Source organism: Ovis aries, chromosome 19, assembly GCF_016772045.2.
Source record: "Ovis aries strain OAR_USU_Benz2616 breed Rambouillet chromosome 19, ARS-UI_Ramb_v3.0, whole genome shotgun sequence".
NCBI classification, from domain to species: Eukaryota; Metazoa; Chordata; class Mammalia; order Artiodactyla; family Bovidae; genus Ovis; species Ovis aries.
The window spans coordinates 53,817,938-53,839,874 of NC_056072.1; the positions used below are offsets into that span (position 1 = coordinate 53,817,938).

Sequence of the window (21,937 nt, forward strand, 5' to 3'; positions counted from 1 at the left end):
GTTAATATTAGGGTAATTAATTAATCATGAACCTAACATTTGTCTAAGAACTCATTTGTATGTAATTATGTTTCTTCATTTCAGGACTAACTTTAGCCTGAAAATGAGCATTTAATGAAAACTGAAAATGACAAATGCTAGACACTCTGCTTTTACAGAGCAAGTATTTCATTCTTAAAGGTCTTGTTTTTCAAATCTAGGGCTACAGCTGAATTTTCGTCATTTGAAAGGTTCATGTTCTACGTGCTCTTGAAGCCAATTTAGAGAAGGAGTGTTAAGGAAAAGGAAATCATGGTCTTTGCAGCTTTGAAGACAGCTCACACTGTCTTTCTGAACTGAAAGCAGGCTGACCAGTAGGCTCCTCTTTTGCTATTTTCCTGGCCATTATTTTTTGAGCATTGTCATTTTTACGGTAACCCGAAAGCTGTCTCCTGCTATAAATGGCACAAGTTTCTGTAAACTATCCATAATTGGACAAGAAGCAACAATTTGCCTAATTGCTTGGTAACTGTTCTTTGCCAGCTGACAAGAATTTCATCAAGGCAGTCAGACAATAGGGACAGCTTTTCTATCTAGACAGCTGGGAATGGAAAACCCTCCATTCAACTACAGATGAGATGAATGGGTGTGAGTTGTAATTTGTTATCAGTCTACTTGGGCAGAAGCCAGTATTTCAACTATTCATACCAAACTAGCTCTCTATCATTGTTTCATTTTTCCTGGGAGGAAAAGAACATTAATTTAATCTGCAATACACTTGAAAATTTCAGGATCAACAGGGCAGCGTCCTCTGAAAGATGTTTTTCAGAAGTGAGTTCTCTAGATTTCCTGAATAATGAGAAGGCTATTTGTTAGAGATGGGCTTGGGTCCAGATGAAGAAGAAATATCAATTCATCAATTCCTTGGATGCAAAACAGTGACAGCGGTGTCCAAGATGAGCTGTTCTGCTGCTTGCGAGCTCTATAAGCAACGGGTAGTGGAAACCCATCACAGCCTCAAAGATGTCATATGTGATGTAGCCCAGTGATGTTTAAGGGAAGGATGAGGGGCAGGGAAGGGCAGATTAGAATCTCACAGGAAGAAGGGGGGGGATTTAAAACTATATATGCCATCTTCTTCTGGGAAGATGGAACAGATGCCCTTTTCCTGTTCTTTCCACTAAGTACAGCTGCAAACCTTGAACGTTATATACGTGTGTGTATGTATGTATAAAGCAAACACAGACTTGGATACATTGAGAAGAGAAGGCAGGCTAATTAGAGACCTCAGCACCTGAGGAATGACACAGTGGTGAGTTTCACAGACTTTCTTTATGCCTCATAAGTCCCAGAATTGGAGCTAATGAAGCCAGTAATCCAGAAATGCTGAGGAGTACAGACAAAAAATAAAAATAAAAAAGAAGAAAGGAAAGCCCGTTTCCTTTAGCCAAAGTACCATGAAAGGGACAGCCTAACAAGAGAGAAAATTTAGACAATTACTGCTCCATCCTACTCAACACCACAGGGAAAAATGACAGCCCTATCCCCACTAGGAAGTGGTTAGTAGAGGGTCTAGACTTACAAGCCTGGGGGGACAAGAACAAGGGGGCCCAGCCTCTCTGCATCAGGGCGGTGTCCGCGGAGGCGGAATGGAAAATCGGGCTCTCCTACTCCTGCTGGACACCAGGCTTTTATACACAGGACAGAGGAATAACAAGGTCCTACTGCATAGCACAGGGAAACTACATTCAGTATCCTATGATAAACCATAATGGAGGAGAATATATATAAAAAGAGAAGGCATATAGATATATACACACACACACACACACATATATATAATTGAATCACTTCTCTGTCAACAGAAACTAACACAACATTGTAAATCAACTTAAATAAAAATAAAATCCAAGTTAATATGGGGGGAGAGAAAAAAAAACCTTGGCAGCGTTAGTGGAGACTACAGGGGTGGGGGAAGGGAGTCTGGACTTCGACCCCAGCCAGCAGTAATGAGGTGGCCCTCCGTCTCTCTGATGGGCCAGTGTCAGAGGAGTTCAAACAGAGAGTCATGGAGCTCATTCTTGCTCCATAAACACTCGGGAACAGGAAGGTCTGATGAGCCTCCGGGATGGTGACATGCAGGAAGGTGGCCTGCATGGTCACTGGGACATGCAGTGGGCATCCCAGTTGGCACCCACCCAAGGTCCACCTTGGCAAGGCCCAGCACCAACACGCACTGGGACAGAAGACTCTGCGCTTGAGACCCTCCTGGGCCCCATCCTATGTACTTCTTCATCTGGCTGTTCATCTTGATGCCCTTGGTAATAAGTTGGTGCCAAGTAGCAGACTGCTTTCCTGAATTCTGTGAAATTCGTGAACTCTTGCTAGCAAATTAATCAAGGAGGGGTTGTGGAAACCTCTGACTTAGAGTCAGCTGGTCAGAAGCCGAGGTAACAACCTGGGCTTGTGAGTGGAATAGGAAGTGAGGGCAGGGGGACTGGCCCGCAGGGCTAAGCGTGTAACCTGTGGGGCTGGACGCCATCTTCACGCAGACAGTATCAGAACTGAGTTAAGTCAGAGGACACACATCTGGCGTCAGACATGAGGCTGGGGTCGCAGAGTACTGAGAGTGTGGGGGACGCACAGGAGTGTGGTTTTCCTCTAGAAAAAGTTTTAAAGTGTTGAGTTTAAGAAGCTAGACACAAAAGAACACATACAGGTGAGTCCATTTATGCAACTGTGAGAAACTCTGGTGGGTGGTGAAGCTGGAAAGAAGCCAGGGATGGCCGTAAATGTCAGAGCAGCAGCTCCATGCGATGTTGGCAGTGGGGAGAGACGGAGCTGCGACTGGGAAAGGGCCCCCGGAGAGCTGCTGGGTGCTGCCAAGTTTCCTTTCTCAACCCAGGTGGTGCTTGGTTGCATTTCTGATAAAGTGTTAAGCTTTATGTACATGCTTTATGCTCTAGTCTATCCATGTCTAACATTTCACAAAGAAATAAGTTATAAAAATAATCCTATATTTGTAAAAACATTACCTATTTTTTTTAATTGTGTTTTTATTATTCATTTATGCTCTACCACATGTCAGAAAAAACTAATGGTAGGTCTTATTGTGATTACTAATAAGGTTTGGGACTATGATCATTCCCAAGGTCCTGTTTTTCTGAACAGAAAAACAAAACCACAGACATACTGCATCAGGGTGGGACCCAGAAATCTGTGCTTTAACAAGCCCTCTTGGTGATTCTGAAGCTTGCCAATGTTAGGGAACTACTGGTCAAAGCACACACATAAATTAACCTCGTTATTTTCATGGAGTAATAACATTATCATCAAGGCCTTGTGGCTACTGCCTCCCAATGTGCATAGAGCATCTCATGTTGTACACTTACAGGCACCTGTCCGGTCAAAAGTTGTACTGGCTATCATGCAAAACTGATCTGTAAATCTGATTCAGCCATGGGGAAGAGGCTTTGCACTCTTATTTTCTAAACTATTTGAGGAGTGAGCTAATCTCTTTAACAACCATAAGAACCTGAGGCTCAGAGGGTAACAGATCATGCCCACCCTGTGTGAACAGCAAGGCCCATCACCAAAGCCCAGGCCTCTGGGATAAGTGTCCAAGATCCGATCTCCAAGAAGCATTTAACAAGCATTCAACTGGGAAATCCTATTCCATGAGGCAGAGCGTGCATCCTTCATAGGGCTCATGACCACAAATGGGCATGAGGATAAAACAAACTATTCCTTGTTGCCCCAGGACATCTCCTTTTCAGTTATGGCTGAGGAGTCCAAGAATGCTATCCTGGCTGGAGCAACCAAAAGCTTTCCCTACCATGTTTTAGGCTGGCAAGTACTGAGCTGGCACAGCTTTGCACGGGGTTGGCTGCACGTGTGCGAGGTACTGGTGATGAGACACGGCGACAATTCTGAACACTAACCCTTACGCATCAGCACCGAGCTTCCCCGAAACGAAAGCACTCGAGACAAACCGCCAGTTCATCTCAGGTAAAACAAAGGTATTGCCTCTTCCCTCCCGGTAACAGAAGAACATTTGGAAGAAGGTTAATTTTTTGATTTTGAGGGAGAGCAAGTGATCCAGAGCCAGAGCTCTACTGTACAAATGGCTTCCCTTCTGGAACGACCTGAAGGAGGACTCAGAGAGTCGAACACTCCGAGGCCTGGCTGCATGTTGTCAAGGCAACCAGAGCCCTGAGCTTTCACAACTGGCATCTTCCCAACCAGGCTTTCAGGCGATCACTTGCCCTAAGTTCTTTTTGTTTTAAGCTATTCTTTAAATTCTTCTAAAATAAAAACTGTTAAAAATGTATCTTTCTATTATCCTAGAAGCCTCATTCTTTCCTGGAGTTTAATCCCTCCTGTCAAATGTCTAGTCCTCTCTGTACATCAAATTCCAAGGTAGTCAGGGCCTTGAGGCAATAATAGTTTTCACTTTGTAATCATACAAAGCATGCTGGTTTTGAAAATGAACTCATGCGGCTATGGTCCAAAGAGCTTGTGTGTTTTGGATGAAAAGACAGTACTGGTTCCAAACCATGATAATGACAGGAGGGTGGGGAAGAAAAGGCTAAACAAAGGCCGGTAGAAGTGCAAACAAACCCCCGTAGAAAGAAGTACTGACATGACAACCTGGGAAACCTGCAAAATGTCTGGCATTCCCTGATTTTATGGCGTTGTTGTTAATTGCTGTAGGTGTGATAATGGGAGCGAAGGGAGCGAGAAGGAAAGACAGAGCCTTCATCCTCTAGTGGTAGATAATGACTCTTTCCAGGTGAGGTTATGCGATGTCTGGGGCTTGTGGCAAAATAATGCAGAGCAGAGGGCTATAGACGAAATAAGACTGGTCAAGTAGCAGCAGCTGTTGACAATGGGGGATGAGTCTTTGGGGGTTATCTATGGTATTCTCACTTTTAGTGTAGGTTACAAATTTTTCATAATAATAAAATTATTTATTAAAAAAAAAGGCAGGAGAGAGAAGACAAGAGGAAATGGAAAGCAAGTAAGCCAAGGAAAATGGATGCGGACAAGGAATAGAAAGAGGACAGGGCAAGGGGAGGAAGAGAGAAAGAGAGAGAAACAGAAGCAGGAGACGCAGGCGCACGGTGGAGATGCCGTGAGCGCCTCAGCAGCCCCAGAAGAATTTATGGAGGCTGGGCAGCAGGGATGGCTAGAACTTGGAAAACGCCAAGGTCAGAAAAGCCAGTCCCAATAAAAATTCTGATAGAGCCACTTCTGACGTGTCTCTTCCACCACCCAGGGATAACCACACTCCGTCTTGGCCAACATAACCTTCGGGGAACCTGGCAGTGGGAGGGGGGCCCGTTTTGAACTCATGTCAGTGCCTGGGGGCAGTAATCCCTGATTCCAATGGTGCTGCTGGGCAAACCCACCCGCCTTATTACCAGGCACCGACGTGTATGGGAGACGGAACGTAGAAGCAAGGAAAGAAACCAAACCCAGGAACTTGACATTCAGTGACAGATGGGGCTTCCCTGGTGGCTCAGCGGTGAGGAGTCTGCCTGCCACCGCAGAAGCCGCGGGTTCGATCCGTAACCCAGGAAGATCCCACAGGGTGCAGAGCAACTAAGCCTGTGCGCCACGACTACTGAGCCTGTGCGCCACAGCTCGGGAGCTGCAACTACCGAAGCCCGACCACCCGCGAGCCCATGCCCTGAAACAGAAGTCACCGCAGTGAGAAGCTTGCTCACCGAAACGAGGGCAGCCCCCACTCGCCACAACTAGAGAAGAGCCCTCGAAGCAATGAAGACCCAGCACAGCCAAAAATCAGTACATGAAATTAAAATCCAATGAAAATGACTGCTCGTAAAATAAAAGCTCGTTAAGATCTTCATAGTAAGGAAACTCTGCAAAGAGTCAATTCTTGATTACTCCAGTAAAGGAGACAAGTTAATCCAAACATCACTGGTGCCCAGTCCTGTGTTTCCATTTTGTTTTGATGTTACATTGATGGATGACTGTTTGGGGATTGCTCAGCAAACACTATAAACAACGAGTTAATAAAGCTCTGCTCTCACAGGTTCCACAGGCATTACTTTGAGTCCTATCTGGTTGGGACCTTTTTTTTCTCTCTCTCTTCATATGCTGGTTTTGAAGGGAACTCCTAGGAACTGCTCCCCAAACGATTATCCAGATGATTCCTGCTAAAAATCAGGCCCCAGAGCCTACTCCAATCAAAACACAGCTAAGGCCTGGTTCAGAACAAGCTTCAAGCACCAGAGCACTGGTGGGAAGGCACAGGGTCAAAGTCAGAGACAGGCGTGCCTCAGTGAGCCAAACCCCACAGCGTAGAAGCTAATGTCACATCCCAAGGAACTCACGGGGCCATCCGGAGCACCACTGCATGATCACCAAGGCCACAACCGGAAGCCATGAAAACAGAACGCAGGCCACACCTTCTCCAGAAAGGCTGCCGATAAGTCCACCAAGTGCGTGCTCCACACACACGAAAACATGTCTGATCTCTCTCACTGCACGGTCTGGAATTTTATCGCCTCTTTCCTCTTCCCGTAGGAGATGCTTAGCTATTCAGATTCGGCTTTCAGTTTCTTCCTTTCCAAATCAAGATGATAGAAGCTGTATGGGGAATAACATCTGATAAAGTGAAACACAGTGCTGAGCTAAAACGCACCATGTGATTATTGTTCTGGCTCACCAGAGAAGTATTAATCCCAGAAATGTATTCTTTTTTTTCTTTTAATTCAGAGAATTAAGCATTTGCTGTAAGAAAGATGAGAAGGCAGCTCCAGAGCTGGACCATTCCTACAGGGATTCCCCATCCAGGCAGAGGGAGGAAGGATGAGACCATGACCCAGGTTTTCCCCACCTGGGGGAGGAAGAGGAGGTTTCTGAGCCATCTGATTTTTTAAATATTCTGTTGACTGTCAACTAGCCATCTACTTAGTTCAGTTCAGTCGCTTGGTTGTGTCTGACTCTTTGCAACCCCATGAACTGCAGCATGCCAGGCCTTCCTGTCCATCACTAACTCCTGAAGTTTACATAAACTCATGTTCATTGAGTCGGTGATGCCATCCAGCCATCTCATCCTCTGCCTTCCCCTCCTCCTCTTGCCCTCAATCTTTCCCAGCATCAGGGTCTTTTCAAATGAGTCAACTCTTTGCATCAGGTGGCCAAAGTATTGGAGTTTGAGCTTTAACATCAGTCCTTCCAATGAACACCCAGGACTGATCTCCTTTAGGATGGACTGGTTGGATCTCCTTGCAGTCCAAGGGACTCTCAAGAGTCTTCTCCAACACCACGTTCAAAAGCGTCAATTCTTCGGCGCTCAGCTTTCTCTATAGTCCAACTCCGACGTCCATACATGCCACCTACTTACGTGCCCAGTTTTTATGAGACATTAGGGTTGTTATTTGCACAGGGCACAGATCTACCCCACCAATTATAAATAAACTCTTCCTCTACCTCCTCACTCTGCGGCTCTGTATGATCCATCAGAATGTAAAGGTTTCATTAGAAAGCACTGGTGGATTTCTGGGGAAAAGGGTATCAAGAATGCATGTATCTAAAAGATTCTCAGAGAAAAGTTAGTATGTCTCACTATGATTATAAAATTTTTTTCTTTTTCCTTATATTTCTTCTGATTTTTGCTTTACGTATCTTCATTTTTTTGTTGTTACGTGTCCTAATGGTTTACAATGTCTATCTTCTTTGTGAATTGTACCTTTTATCATGAAAAATATTCACCTTCGTTGCATTTTTTAAAAATAAATAGGCTAAGAAAAAGAAAAAGGACACATGTACCTAAAGTTGTTTCCATTACTCCCATTAAAATGACCATTTAGGGGGGATTTCCCTGGTGGCTCAGTGGTAAAGAATCTGCCTGCCAATGCAGGAGACACAGTTCAGTTCCTAGGTCAGAAGATCCCACATGTCTCAGAGCAACGAGGCCCGTGTGGCACAACTACTGAGTCTGTGTTCCAGAGCCTGGGAGTCACAACTACTGACGTCCATGCTCCGCAGCAAGAGAAGCCATCCCAATAAGAAGCCTCTGCACCGCCACAACGAGTAGCCCCCTCTCACTGCAAGTAGACAAAAAGTCTGCACAGCAATGAAGACCCAGCACAGCCAAAAACAAATAAAGACAGAAAAACGTGTTTATTTTAAAAAATGATCAGGAGAATATAAAGATGGAGGCTGAAGGAACTGCATAGTACAGGAAATAACAGAGGTGCCACTGACATCCCAGAAACATCAAGGAAGTTCGGCCGAGGGACTAAGTTGAAGACAAACACCGTGCACCAAAGAGCACCTTCCCCTCTTAAAGACAGACTGGGTTCTTGAGAAGCAGGGCTCTGGCACCCCTAATTTGAAAGGGCAAGTCCAGAGGGGAGAATGGGCTCTGGAGCAGATGGAAAGCCCACAGACTGGACACCCCAGGCTGCAGGGCCTCGGAAGCAGGTGAAGCTGTCATGCTCACGGGCACCTGTGACTGCAGCTCACACTCAGGTAAAGATCAGAGCAAAGAGAAAGACGCCCCGGGAGCTACAGGTCCCCTGAGCCCCGACGGAAATGAAGGAGGCAGAGAGAATGACCAGAGCTTCCACTCTGCTCCCTTCAGGCTGATGGATCTCTGAACTGATACACAAGTCCACCTCACTCAGGAAACAGGCGGAAAAATCCACAAGGGATCCAAGAAAAGACTCCGAAACAAACAAGGAGAGTCCAGCATTTCAAACTTGTGAAAAGGTTTATTACAAGAAGCAAAAGATAAATTTTCAAGAGCATCGCTTTGTATTCTCAAGAAATTTTCTGAACATAAGTAGTCTGTGAAATGAGATAAGATAGCAAAATAGGAAGAAAAGAAATGTATCTGGCCAAGAGTCTTGAGAAAGAGAATAGGAACTAAATGAGATGAGGAAAACTGAGAATTAATCTAAAAATACAATAGCAGAATTATTATTGGCATTAGAAACCACACAAAGCAGCCCTGATTCAATAGGAACTGAATCAGTGATGTGGAAAGCAAACAGGAGACATGCTCCCAAAAGGTAGAGGAGAACAAAGGGACCAAAATCATGAGGGAGGGGGTGAAAAGGATGGCAGACAGTGAACAGAGCACACACTGAGTCGGTGTTCTTGAGAAAGAGTCTAGAAAGCTGCCAGAAGGCAAGACTCATACCGCAGATCAAAAGTGGGCACTAAGCAACAGGTGAATTAGAAGTGAAAGGACGGAAGATACACCCTGAGGAAAGTTTTAAAAAATCGTCTCTGGCAAAGGCAGGGACAAAAGGAGTCCAACAGCACCAAAACGAGAGCAGGAAGATCACTGTATTACGAAGAGACGATCTGGGCTGGCCTTAGATTTCTCTATCAGCAGACGATGGGCAGATGGTAGTGGTTCCATAAATCGACACGTGATAACATTGCACAGAATTCCTCCTCCTCATACATACATACACAGGTACACACGCTGTGTGTACATATAAAAACTGGTGAAGTCTGAATAAGATTTGTACTCTAGTTAATAGCATTATGCCAATGTTAATTTCTTGGTTTTGATATTACACTGTAGTTGTGTAAAGTGATATCATTGGGAAAAGCTGGTGCAGGGTTCATAGGATCTCTCTATACTATCTTGGCAACTTCCTGTGAGTCTATAATTTTTAAGACAGTAGATCAAGGATCAAGGTCTACTAAAGAAATTTGAAAGAAAAAAGAATGATATATACCCCCAATAAGTTGCTGCTCATAGGTGAAAGCAATGAAAAGTCATTCTCTGTTATGAAAATAGCAGCAATATCAGAAGACTCAAAGGAAGAGCTAAAACATCTAAACATTTTTTCACAAATCTAGATTTTTTCAAATGGGCAATCATGCTCTGTAAGGCCTACTGATGAGCACTGAAGCTAGCTAAGGGTCATTCAGTTTCAGTAATTGTTATGGATACGATTTTAAAACCAAAAGCAAAGATCTACATTTCTATGTTAAGAAGTGATACGTGATAAGAAAAATTACAACAAGAAGAAATTAGGCCCCAAATCTCAGAATATACCCCCAAAGCCTCTGGAAAACAGATTTAGAAAATGGAAAGTGTATCTACCAGCTAATCTCCTTACCTTACATAGGAAGCAAAAACATACATACTGTTCTATTTTTTATGTTGATATTGCTAAACACGTTCTAAAAAAAAAGACGTTTTAGAAGAATAAAGAATTGATATACTAGTTACAAAAATAAATGCAAAAATAAATAAAAAATAAATAGCTTACACTTCACTGTTAAAGACTCTAGACTAGCCAAAAGATGGTTTCTCTCATATGCTTTGTCCATCTTTTAATTTTTTAAATGAACTGTATACATAAGTGGTGTATCACAAGAATTCAACAACTAAGGGATGAAAATGCTTTTAAATGGGCAGAATACATCAAGGAAACAAAAACACAACATAGGAGGAATAGCACTGTCTAAATCAGACAATAAGGAAAAACCTCTGTTACCAGATAGTAAAGCCAATTATAAAGCAACTGTAACTAAAATAGTTTAGTAATGACATAGTAATCAATGGATCAAATGAACAGAAACAGAACCTAAGTGTATAATAATAGTGTAAAAGATCACGACCATAATAAAGGTAGCCTTTCAAATCAGTGAGGAAAAGACTGTTTGAAGGTAAAAGAAACAACTGGTTATTCAGAAAAAGCAGGAATTTCTTAGCTCAATTCCAGTTAAGTGCAAAAATTAAAAATTAATTGAGATATAAATGTATTTATCTGTCTGAAAGGCCTTTCCAAGAAAATATTTGTGTGCTAACAATAATCCCACGTGTGCTAAGTCGCCTCAGTCTAGTTCGCCTCTTCTCGACATTATGGACTTGCAGCCCACCAGGCTCCTCTGTCCATGGGATTCTCCAGGCAAGAATACTGCATTGTGTTGCCATGCCCTCCTACGGGGGATCTTCCCGACCCAGGGATTGAACCCATGCCTCTTAAGTCTCCAGCATCGGCAGGCAGGTTCTTTACTGTTAGCACCACCTGGGAAGCATGCAAGGCAAATGATAAATTGAGGGAAAATATTTGTAACAAAATAAAAATCACTAAGAGAAGGACAAACACCATCTACCTGTACAGACAAAAGACATGGTTAGATCATTCCCACACCTGCCTCCCCCAATTCAAACATTCATTAAAAGCAGAAAAACTCACTATCACTAGTAATAAAAGAAGTACAGATGAAAATAACTAATAACTTGGGAGGGTAAATATGTATGACCTTTATGGAGGATAATTTGGCAACAGCAAAGTAACATAAGCAAATTATACCTTTAACTATCTTTAAATTCAAGTACCATAAGCTTTAAACTTGTTCATGGGTTTTTTGAGGAGTCATACTAAGGAAACAAAATATGTGCACTAAGGTATCTGCTCCAAGTGTCGGGGGGTGAACACATCAGTCATAAATTAGCCAGACGACGTGCCCAGCCCTGCCGCTTGGGTGACCAGCAGTAAAATGCCGTCAACAAAAGTGTCCACATTTTAGAGCTTTCTAGAGATCTCAAGGGAGAATTATGGGGGCCTGGCCCATGGGAATTGTTCAGTAACAATTAGACAGCGATAGCAGGAGTGGTGATATTCATCTACATCTCTGCACTTCCAGGCTCAAAATCCCTTATCTGAAATGCTTGTGGTCAAACTGTGCTTCAAAACTAGGGACTTTCTGGATATTAAGAGACAGCAGTATATTTACCTAACTAGGTCTGGGAGAGCACCTGGTAACCAATCACAGTACTATTCCTAGAGTAAAACATACATGGATATTCATTTTAAGTGAAATAAACATCAGTTTAGGTCAGGTTTTGCAGTCAAATCAATTATGAAAAAACGTTCCACTTTTAGAGCTTCCTGGACTTCAGATTTTTACAAGAGGGATTGAGAACTTGTACTTACAAAGACAAACATTAGAATCTATCTAAATGTATGATAATCCACCTGCCAATGCAGGAGACGTAGGTTCAATCCCTGGGTCGGGAAGATACTCTGGAGTAGGAAATGGCAATTCACTTGAATATTCTTGCCTAGGAAATCCCATGGACAGAGGAGCCTGGAGGGCTATAGTCTATGGGGTTGCCAGGGGTCAGACATGATTGAGTACACACACAAGAGGTAGGTTACATAAATTATGATATATTCATAAGATGGAAAACTATATAGCGATAAAAAGTCACTTTTCCCAAAGACTCTTTAATAAACTAGAAACATGTTCATGAACAGCGGGTTTAAAAAAAAAAAAAGCAAAATAAAAAACATGATTTATGAATTCTATTTTGCAAAAGCAAATTACACAGATATTTATAATTCCAGAATAAAAGGCTACGAGGAGCCACACATTGTGGCTTGTGTGTTGAATTAATCACAATGGCTCATGCTCTTCTTTACACTTTTCTGTGTTTTCTAATCTTCTATGATAATCTGGAAAACAACCTATTAGTTTTTGAACCATTTATGGTTGCTGTTCCTGTGAAGGACTAGCCTAGTTCTCATCCTAGAGGGTTAAAACGCCCATCTTTGCCCTCAAGGAATCTACCGACGCATCTCTGGAGAGCTCAGGGCATTGCTCAGTTCTCTCCACAGTGAATACGTTTCATTCTCTACCAGCACTTCCCCACTGGCTCCTCAGGACAACCTGAGTCAGGCACCAGGACTTTTTCACACCTCCACCAAACAAAACCCTGGTGACCTCGCAAGTTAGTGATAGAAATGGCATCAGTGTTGCAATAAGAACTTAATTCAGCCCATGAACTCATCTAAAGAAGCTGAAAGAAAAATAAAGACAAAAGCCGGGACTGTTTAAATGTGTTTGATTTTCACTCTTTTTCACTGTACTCATCCAATTGCAATCTTTAAAAAATCGTGGGGGAGGAGAAGACGATCATATTTCAGTTTTTCCCAGGTGCTTCTCATTGAGTAAAAAAGATGTGAACTTGAACTTGACAGACCCAGCAAGGAAAAGCATTTTGTGAAGTAAATAGGATGCTAAAAGTGATCACAGCATTGGTTCGTGGAGAGGGTGAGCAGGAATCCACCTTACCTAACAAGCCGCGCATCAGTGTCTACCCAGGGTCTTTGGCCACTGCTTTCTTTTTTTTTCTTTTACATCTTTTTTTAAAATTAATTAATTTATTTTAATTGGAGGCTAATTACTGGCCACTGCTTTGAAGGGTTCAGCCGCATTTAGCCTGGGTGTTCCTAACACCCAAGTGGTCTTCACTGAACTCCTCCCACGCCTGGAATTCTCCAGGGGTTTAACACACAGTTTGAAAGCACTTTATACTAAAAGGCTATTTATCATGAACCTCAATTCCAAGTGGGACAAAAGAGATAAATGATCCATCAACCTATACCTAACCACCTAAAGGGACCACATGGGTTGATATTTAATCACTTACATAGATTTCAATAGTCTTTTTAAACTATTGTTGACAATAGGCACAATCCTTGTGCAGAGCTTTTTCCACATACATAAATCACAGCCAACTGGGACGTTAAATAAGAAGTTCACTCTCTTAGCTTAATCCCTCAGAAAATTACTTGTCTTCACACCAATTATCCACTGGGGACATTTCTTCATCTGTGGCATGCTAATCCTCCCTGCCTGCTTTCTGCCACCCTCCTTTCCCTCCCCTCGACAAGAAGAAAAGGAAGAGAAAGTAAGCGAGCACGATCCCCTGTTCACTCGGGACTGCGGGGTCTAAATGAAGACCTTCTGGGAGAGCGGGGACTTACCCTGTCCCAGCTGAAACACAGGCCCAGTTGATCAAGCTGTTTCCTCATGTGCCTAATGTTACTGCGAAACAAAGAGAAGAGGGTTTGGATTTTAGACACAGGAAAAGCCATAAGCAAATTACACTCTGAGATTGTGAAAAGGAGACTGGAAAAGTTGAGACGATTCAAAGAGCTTTAAGTGTTGTTTTGCTCTGGCCAAAAAGAAAAAAAGGTAATCACTAAGAACCAATGAAAATATCTGCTTAGTAGAAGACAGCTATTCTTTGGACGCTTGCAAAATCTAGTAAAACCCACGACAGTCTTTGCTCCTGGGGACTGCCCTTTTCCCTGGGCATTCAGAAAGGCAACCCTTTCGATTTGTGCACTCCTGGCACATCGATATGCCTGGATCCTGAACAAATTTAGGCCAAGCATTTACAAATTTAAACGCATCTTAAAAAAAAAACTTAACATAAAAATTTCAGAAATCCAGGAGAAATCACACAGGGCTTTGTCAATCAAAACCTGAAAACTAAAACTCTAAAAACAACTGGAAAAGAGGAGAGAAGTATATAAACCAATTTTAGCATAAAATAAGAAAATATTCTTTTTTCTATTCAATTTTTAATTTAAAACATTGTAACCTTTTTTATGGAAGTATAATTTATAACGCTGTATTAGTTTTAGGTATACAGGAAAGTGATTCAGTCATACATACATATTTCTCAGATTATTTTCCATAATAGGTTATTACAAGACATTGAGTATAGTTCCCTGGGCTATACAATAGGTCCTTGTTGCTTATCTATTTTATATACAGTAATAAATATGTTAATCCTAAACATCTAATTTATTCCCCCCGCCCTCCCCTGTAAAGGTATTCCCTGTAGCTCAAATGGTAAAGAATCTGCCTATAATGCAGGAGACCTAGGATCTATCTCTGGGTTGGGAAAATCATCTGGAGAAGGGAATGGCAATCCACTCCAATATTCTTGCCTGGAGAATCCCATGGACAGAGGAGCCTGGAGGGCTACAGTCCATGGGGTCGCAGAGGAGGTCACAGAGAAGAGAAGGACACAACTGAATGACTAACACTACCACTGCTGCTGCTGCTGCTGCTGCTAAGTCGCTTCAGTCGTGTCTGACTCTGTGCAACCCCATAGACAGCAGCCCACCAGGCTCCGCCGTCCCTGGGATTCTCCAGGCAAGAACACTGGAGTGGGTGGCCATTTCCTTTTCCAATGAATGAGAGTGAAAAGTGAAAGTGAAGTCACTGAGTCGTGTCCAACTCTCAGCGACCCCATGGACTGCAGCCCACCAGGCTCCTCTGCCCATGGAGTTTCCAGGCAAGAGAACTGGAGTGGGGTGCCACTGCCTTCTCCGAACGCTACCACTACTAAACCACAAATTTGTTTTCTATGTCTGTTTTTTAAACAAGTTCATTTGTATCATTATTTAAGATTCCACACATAAGTGATCTCATGATATTTGTCTTTCTCTAACTTACTTCTGTAAATATGATAATCTTCAGGTCCTCTATTTTGATTTTGTAGGACTAATTCATTTCTACTGTGTACCCTTTGAGTTCAAACAGACTGAAAATATGAAAATATGAAAAACTATGAAGAAGTTCCCTAGGTGATCTCTGATTAGCTAACAATCAGTTCAGTTCAGTAGCTCAGTTGTGACCGACTTTTTGTGACCCCATGGACTACTACAGCATGCCAGGCCTCCCTGTCCATCACCAACTCCTGGAGTTCACTCACACTCACGTTCACTGAGTCGGTGATGCCATTCAATCATCTCATCCTCTGTCATCCCTTTCTCCTCCCGCCTTCAATCTTCCCCAGCATCAGGGTCTTTTCAAATGAGTCAGTTCTTTGCATCAGGTGGCCAAAGTATTGGAGTTTCAGCTTCAACCTCAGTCTTTCCGATGGATATTCAGGACTGATTTCCTTTAGGATGGACTGGTTGGATCTCCTTGCAGTCCAAGGGACTCTCAAGAGTCTTCTCCAACACCACAGTTCAAAAGCATCAATTCTTTGGTGCTCAGCTTTCTTCACAGTCCAACTCTCACATCCATACATGACTACTGGAAAAACCATAGCCGTGACTAGATGGGCCTTTGTTGACAAAGTAATGTACTGCTTTTTAATATGCTGTCTAGGTTGGCCATAACTTTCCTTCCAAGGAGTAAGAGTCTTTTAATTTCATGGCTGCAGTCACCATCTGCAGTGATTTTGGAGCCCCCCAAAATAAAAGTCTATCACTGTTTCCACTGTTTTCCCATCTATTTGCCATGAAGTGATGGGACCAGATGCCATCATCTTTGTTTTCTGAATGTTGAGTTTTAAGCCAATTTTTTCACTCTTCTCTTTCACTTTCATCAAGAGGCTCTTTAGTTCTTTGCTTTCTGCCATAAGGGTGGTGTCATCTGCATATCTGAGATTATTGATATTTCTCCTGGCAATCTTGATTCCAGCTTGTGCTTCATCCAGCCCAGCATTTCTCATGATATACTCTGCATATAAGTTAAATAAGTAGGGTGACAATATACAGCCTTGACGGACTCCTTTTCCTATTTGGAACCAGTCTGTTGTTCCATGTCTGGTTCTAACTGTTGCTTCCTGACCTGCATATAGGTTTCTCAAGAGGCAGGTTAGGTGGTCTGGTATTCCCGTCTCTTTCAGAATTTTCCACAGTTTATTGTGATCCACACAGTCAAAGGCTTTGGCATTAGTCAATAAAGCAGAAATAGATGTTTTTCTGGAACTCTCTTGCTTTTTCAATGATCCAGCAGATGTTCGCAATTTGATCTCTGGTTCCTCTGCCTTTTCTAAAACCAGCTTGAACATCTGGAAGTTCACAATTCACGTATTGCTGAAGCCTGGCTTGGAGAATTTTGAGCACTACTTTACTAGCGTGTGAGATGAGTGCAATTGTGTGGTAGTTTGAGCATTCTTTGGCATTGCTTTTCTTTGGGATTGGAATGAAAACTGACCTTTTCCAGTTCTGTGGCCACTGCTGAGTTTTCCAAATTTGCTGGCATATTGAGTGCAGCACTTTCACAGTATCATCTTTTACGATTTGAAATAGCTCAACTAGAATTCCATCACCTCCACTAGCTTTGTTTGTAGCGATGTTTCCTAAGGCCCACTTGACTTCACATTCCAGGATGTCTAGACTCTAGGTGAGTGATCACACTATTGTGATTATCTTGGTCATGAAGATCTTTTTTGTACAGTTCTTCTGTGTATTCTTGCCACCTTTTCTTAATATCTTCTGCTTCTGTTAGGTCCAGACCATTTCTGTCTTTTATTGAACCCATTTTTGCATGAAATGTTCCCTTGATATCTCTAATTTTTTTGAAGAGATCTCTAGTCTTTCCCATTCTATTTTCCTCTATTTCTTTGCACTGATCACTGAGGAAGGCTATCGTATCTCTCCTTGCCATTCTTTGGAACTGTGCATTCAAATGGGTATATCTTTCCTTTTCTCTTTTGCTTTTTGCTTCTCTTCTTTTCACAGCTATTTGTAAGGCCTCCCCAGACAGCCATTTTGCTTTTTTGCATTTCTTTTCCATGGGGATGGTCTTGATCTCTGTTTCCTGTACAATGTTATGAACCTCATTCCATAGTTCATCAGGCACTCTGTCTATCAGATCTAGTCCCTTAAATCTATTTCTCACTTCCACTGTATAATCATAAGGGATTTGATTTAGGTCATACGTGAATGGTCTAGTGGTTTTCCCTACTTTCTTCAAGTAAGTCTGAATTTGGCAATAAGGAGTTCATGACCTGAGCCATAGTCAGCTCCCGGTCTTGTTTTTGCTGACTCTATAGAGCTTCTCCATCTTTGGCTGCAAAGAATATAATCAATCTGATTTCGGTGTTGACCATCTGGTGATGTCCATGTGTAGAGTCTTCTCTTGTGTTGTTGGAAGAGGGTGTTTGCTATGACCAGTGCATTCTCTTGGCAAAACTCTATTAGCCTTTGCCCTGCTTCATTCTGTACTCCAAGGCCAAATTTGCCTGTTATTCTAGGTGTTTCTTGACTTCCTACTTTTGCATTCCAGTCCCCTATAATGAAAAGGACATCTTTTTTGGGTTTTAGTTCTAAAAGGTCTTGTAGGTTTTCATAGAACCTTTCAATTTCAGCTTCTTCAGAATTACTGGTCAGGGCACAGACTTAGATTACCATGATATTGAATGGTTTTCCTTGGAAACAAACAGAGATCTTTCTGTCATTTTTGAGACTGCATCCAAGTACTGCATTTTGGTGACTATGATGGCTACTCCATTTCTTCCAAGGGATTCTTGCCCACAGTAGTAGATACAATGGCCACCTGAGTTAAATTCACTCATTCCAGTCCATTTTAGTTCATTGATTCCTAAAATGTCGACATTCACTCTTGCCATCTCCTGTTTGACCACTTCCAATTTGCCTTGATTCACGGACCTAATATTCCAGGTTCCTATGCAATATTGCTCTTTACAGCATGGGACCTTGCTTCTATCACCAGTCACACCCACAACTGGGTGTTGTTTTTGCTTTGTAATAGCAGTTGACTAAGACAGTGTTTAATCCTTATTCTCCTTTACAGATAAATAACCTGAGGGGCAGAGAGGTTAAGTAATCTGCTCAAGGCAAATGGCTAGGAAGAAAGAAAGGCAGGATTTGTCCCTGTGTGGCCTGATTCAAGGGCCATCTTCTTTACTGCTATGCTCTGGTGGAGAAGCTGCCAAACTTTTTCTGTAAAGGGCCAGATGGTAATCGTTTCCAGCTCCACAGGAGCCATGCGGTCTCTGCCTCAACTACTCAGTTCTGCCACTGTGTCATGAAAGCAGCCATGAGCAATATATAAACAAATGGGTGTGGCTTGAGCTCTAAGAAAACTATTCATAAAATCTTTTGTGAAAGTTGCTCAGTCATGTCCAACTCTTTGTGACCCCATGGACTATACAATCCATGCAATTCTCCAGGCCAGAATATGGAGTGTGTAGCCTTTCCCTTCTCCAAGGGATCTTCCCAAACCAGGAATTGAGCTGGGGTCTCCTGCATTACAGGATTCTTTACCCACGGAGCCACCAGGGAAGCCCCATTAGGCAGGGCCAAATTTGGCCCATAAAATTTGCCAATTAGTGTCCTGGGTGATATCAAATTTATACCATATTTGACCCTTTTTATTTGAATCATCATTTCCTCCTTTTTTCATCACTCCTATTACTCCGGAAAAGTGAAAGTGAAAGTGAAGTTGGTCAGTCATGTCCGACTCTTTGCGACCCCGTGGACTGTAGCCCACCAGGCTCCTCTGTCCATGGGATTCTCCAGGCAAGAATACTGGAGTGGGTTGCCATTTCCTTCTCCAGGGGATCTTCCCAACCCAGGGATCGAACCCAGGTCTCCCACATTGCAGGCAGACGCTTTAACCTCTGAGCCACCAGGGAAGCCACATAACTATAATTGGAAAAGTGGAAACCAGAAATGAGGGGAAAAAAAGAGAAGTAGATGGTACAGAAGATGTTTCTTTTGGGCAAAATAAAGCAAAGGAAGGTGAAAGACAATGGGGACAGGCCTTGAACTGCCCTCTATCTCTCTGAGGGGTAGGGTGAGGAAGGGCTTTATCAAAGGAGCCCAGAACATTGTGTTGGGTTCTAGTACAGTTCCTCAAGACTTTATCAGGAGGAAGAGGGATGGGCATTGCCTGAGCACACGGTAGCCTGAGGCCACAGGGGGCACTCAGACTATGTCCTCCTTGGAGAAAGCCACACCTAGAATAAAGTGGCCATATATTTCCTTGTTGACGATCTATGTTCCTCTTGCTTCAGAATGGTGAAGCCAAAAAAAATTAAAAGCATTTGCAGAGAAAATTGCAATGTGGCATTTGGATATGGCTCAAACTATGGTCAAGAAGATGAAGAACACTGTAGAAGTTTAACAGATGTCACCCTTTCTTCTTCCTTTTTCCTTCCAAATGCAAATACTCAAAGGAAGAATAACCGTAAATAACAAAGCATCAAAATGAACACATGAATGAATAGCCAAACACTTTGTGTTATTTCTTAGATAAGAATACAGTGTGAGAAAAAGCAAATACCAATATAGACAATCCTTTTTTATTGCTTGGCAGACTGCAGTGTTTTGTTTCCTTTGCTTTCTATTTCTCATGCACAGGTTTTAAAAAAAAGTTGTTTAAGGGTAATGTATACAAGTGCTTGAATACGCCTGTAAACACATACCTTTGCGTCCAGATTTCTGGATGTAGATTCCTCTCAATCGCCGCATTTTCGGCAGGCAATCCAAATGCATCCCAGCCCATAGGGTTGATAACCTAGCACCCAGAAAAGAAACATCAGTCAGGGCAGATTGCTAAAGTCTTTATCAGTATTCTCTGCTGGGCAGTGAGCAGGCATTCTCTCCTAACATGTCTCATCCCTTCCTGGATGATTTCAAGCTATGCTGTTGAAAGCCAGCTGGCTACCTAAGATGTGAGCACAGAAGGGAATTTAGAAAGTTATACACCAAGGTGCCAATAGCAGTTATCTCTGAGTAGGTGTTTTCGTGACTATTTTTAACTTTCTTCTTCTTCTTCTTGTCTGTATTGTCTGTAAAGAACCCAAACGTTTTTTTCTGAAATTAGGAAGTTTCTTTCAAAGTAGGCATATATAAAAATGTATACAGGCATTCCAAATGCTCACCTTATGTTAGATTTTCCAGTTGAGGAGCCGTGCTGTCCCAAAGGGTAGTCAGTAGCCACATATGGTTATATAAACTTAAATTAAAATGTAGTAAAATCAAAAATTCAGTCCCTCCATCACACTAGCCACCTTTCAAGTGTACAATAAGCCACTCTGAATCACTACCTGTAAGATATATCCATTTTCCAAAGAACCTCAGATCTTTGGAAAGGTCTGGGGATCCTCGGACCTTAGAGCTTGAAGAAGCTCTTGAGATGCACCCTCCATCTCCGTTTCCCCCTTTGACAGCCCAGGCCACTGGGGCCCAGAAAGAGGAAGCAGCCTCGCCAGGTGATGCTGGGAGCAGGTCCTCCAAGCCAGGACAGGCGTTCACTTCTGCAGATGGGTGTCCAGCCACAGCTCAGCTGGTAGCTTCAACAGCAAGTTCTCTCAAGCTACCTTCCGTAGCTTGAACAGGATCAATGGCTTTAAACACAGCTGTGGCATCAAGGGGCAACCTCAGAAGACCTGCTTTGAACACTCAGACCCCTACCTTTCTCTGATGCCGATTTCAGCCACAACGCCACAGACACAACTTGTCCCAGAGCCAGATTTCCGAAACTTGCCTATAGGGGAGGATGGGCTGAGGAGGCTCTGGTATTTCTAGACACAGCCCTTAATGGCTGGCCTTCTTACTTCCTCTCAGGCTCCTGGTCTGTCCACTGCCACAAGCTGGGTTTATGTATTTGCAATCATGCAGGAACCAGAGCTTCTGTTCACACACATCTCCCAGAATAGTGACGGACACTCTGTTCATATCCTGTGCATATCCTGATGGGACATTTTCCACTAAAGAAACAGCTCTCGTTTTCTCTAATGTATTTATTTCTTTATGGCTGTGCTGGGTCTTCGTTGCTGCTCAGGCTTTTCTCTCGTCGCGGCGAGCAGCAGGGGAGGAGCCCCTCTTTGTTGCCGCGCTTCGGCTTCTCACGGCAGCGGCCTCTCTCGTTGTGCAGCACAGGTTCTAGGGTGTGCGGGCTTTAGCGGGCGCAGCTCCCCGGCTCTGGAGCACAGACTCAACAGCTGTGGTGCGTGGGTTTAGTCCTCCTTGGCACGTGGGACCTTCCCAACCCAGGGACTGAACCATGTCTTCTGCATCGGCAGGTGGATTCTTTACCACTGAGTCTCCCGGGAAGCCCTCATTTTCTAAGTAACATTTGCCCCTGATTATAGAAATAATGTTATTCACTGTCAAAAACCTTAATACATAGAGAAAAATATTCAGAAGAAAATAAACACCCTTAATTCTAACATATAACCATACATAACTGTTATTTGATAAATTTATATCTAATTTTTAAAAATTGAGATCATATTATTTCCGTGTCGGTTTTTTATCTCCTTTAAAAGAAAAAATCACTGTGTACCTAGGGTTTTCTCCCATTTTTCTGTCTTATTCAAGAACTTTCTGAGCTGCAAATGAGCATCACCCATGGCCATCTCTGCTCTAGGTCCATAAGCACC

General features: G+C 42.8%; 1 protein-coding gene across 4 annotated transcripts in view; it reads right to left on the reverse strand.

Annotated features, from left to right (window-relative positions):
• LARS2 (leucyl-tRNA synthetase 2, mitochondrial) overlaps positions 1–21,937 on the reverse strand; it is a 209,570-nt gene that overhangs the window by 99,534 nt on the left and 88,099 nt on the right. For all 4 annotated transcript variants that reach the window (XM_060402607.1, XM_060402606.1, XM_004018520.5 and 1 more), the window contains 2 exons: positions 19,976–20,067; positions 13,758–13,818 (listed from right to left, as the gene is read on the reverse strand). In XM_060402607.1, the coding sequence (XP_060258590.1) occupies positions 13,758–13,818; positions 19,976–20,067 (153 nt within the window). The remainder of the gene's footprint in view (positions 1–13,757; positions 13,819–19,975; positions 20,068–21,937) is intronic.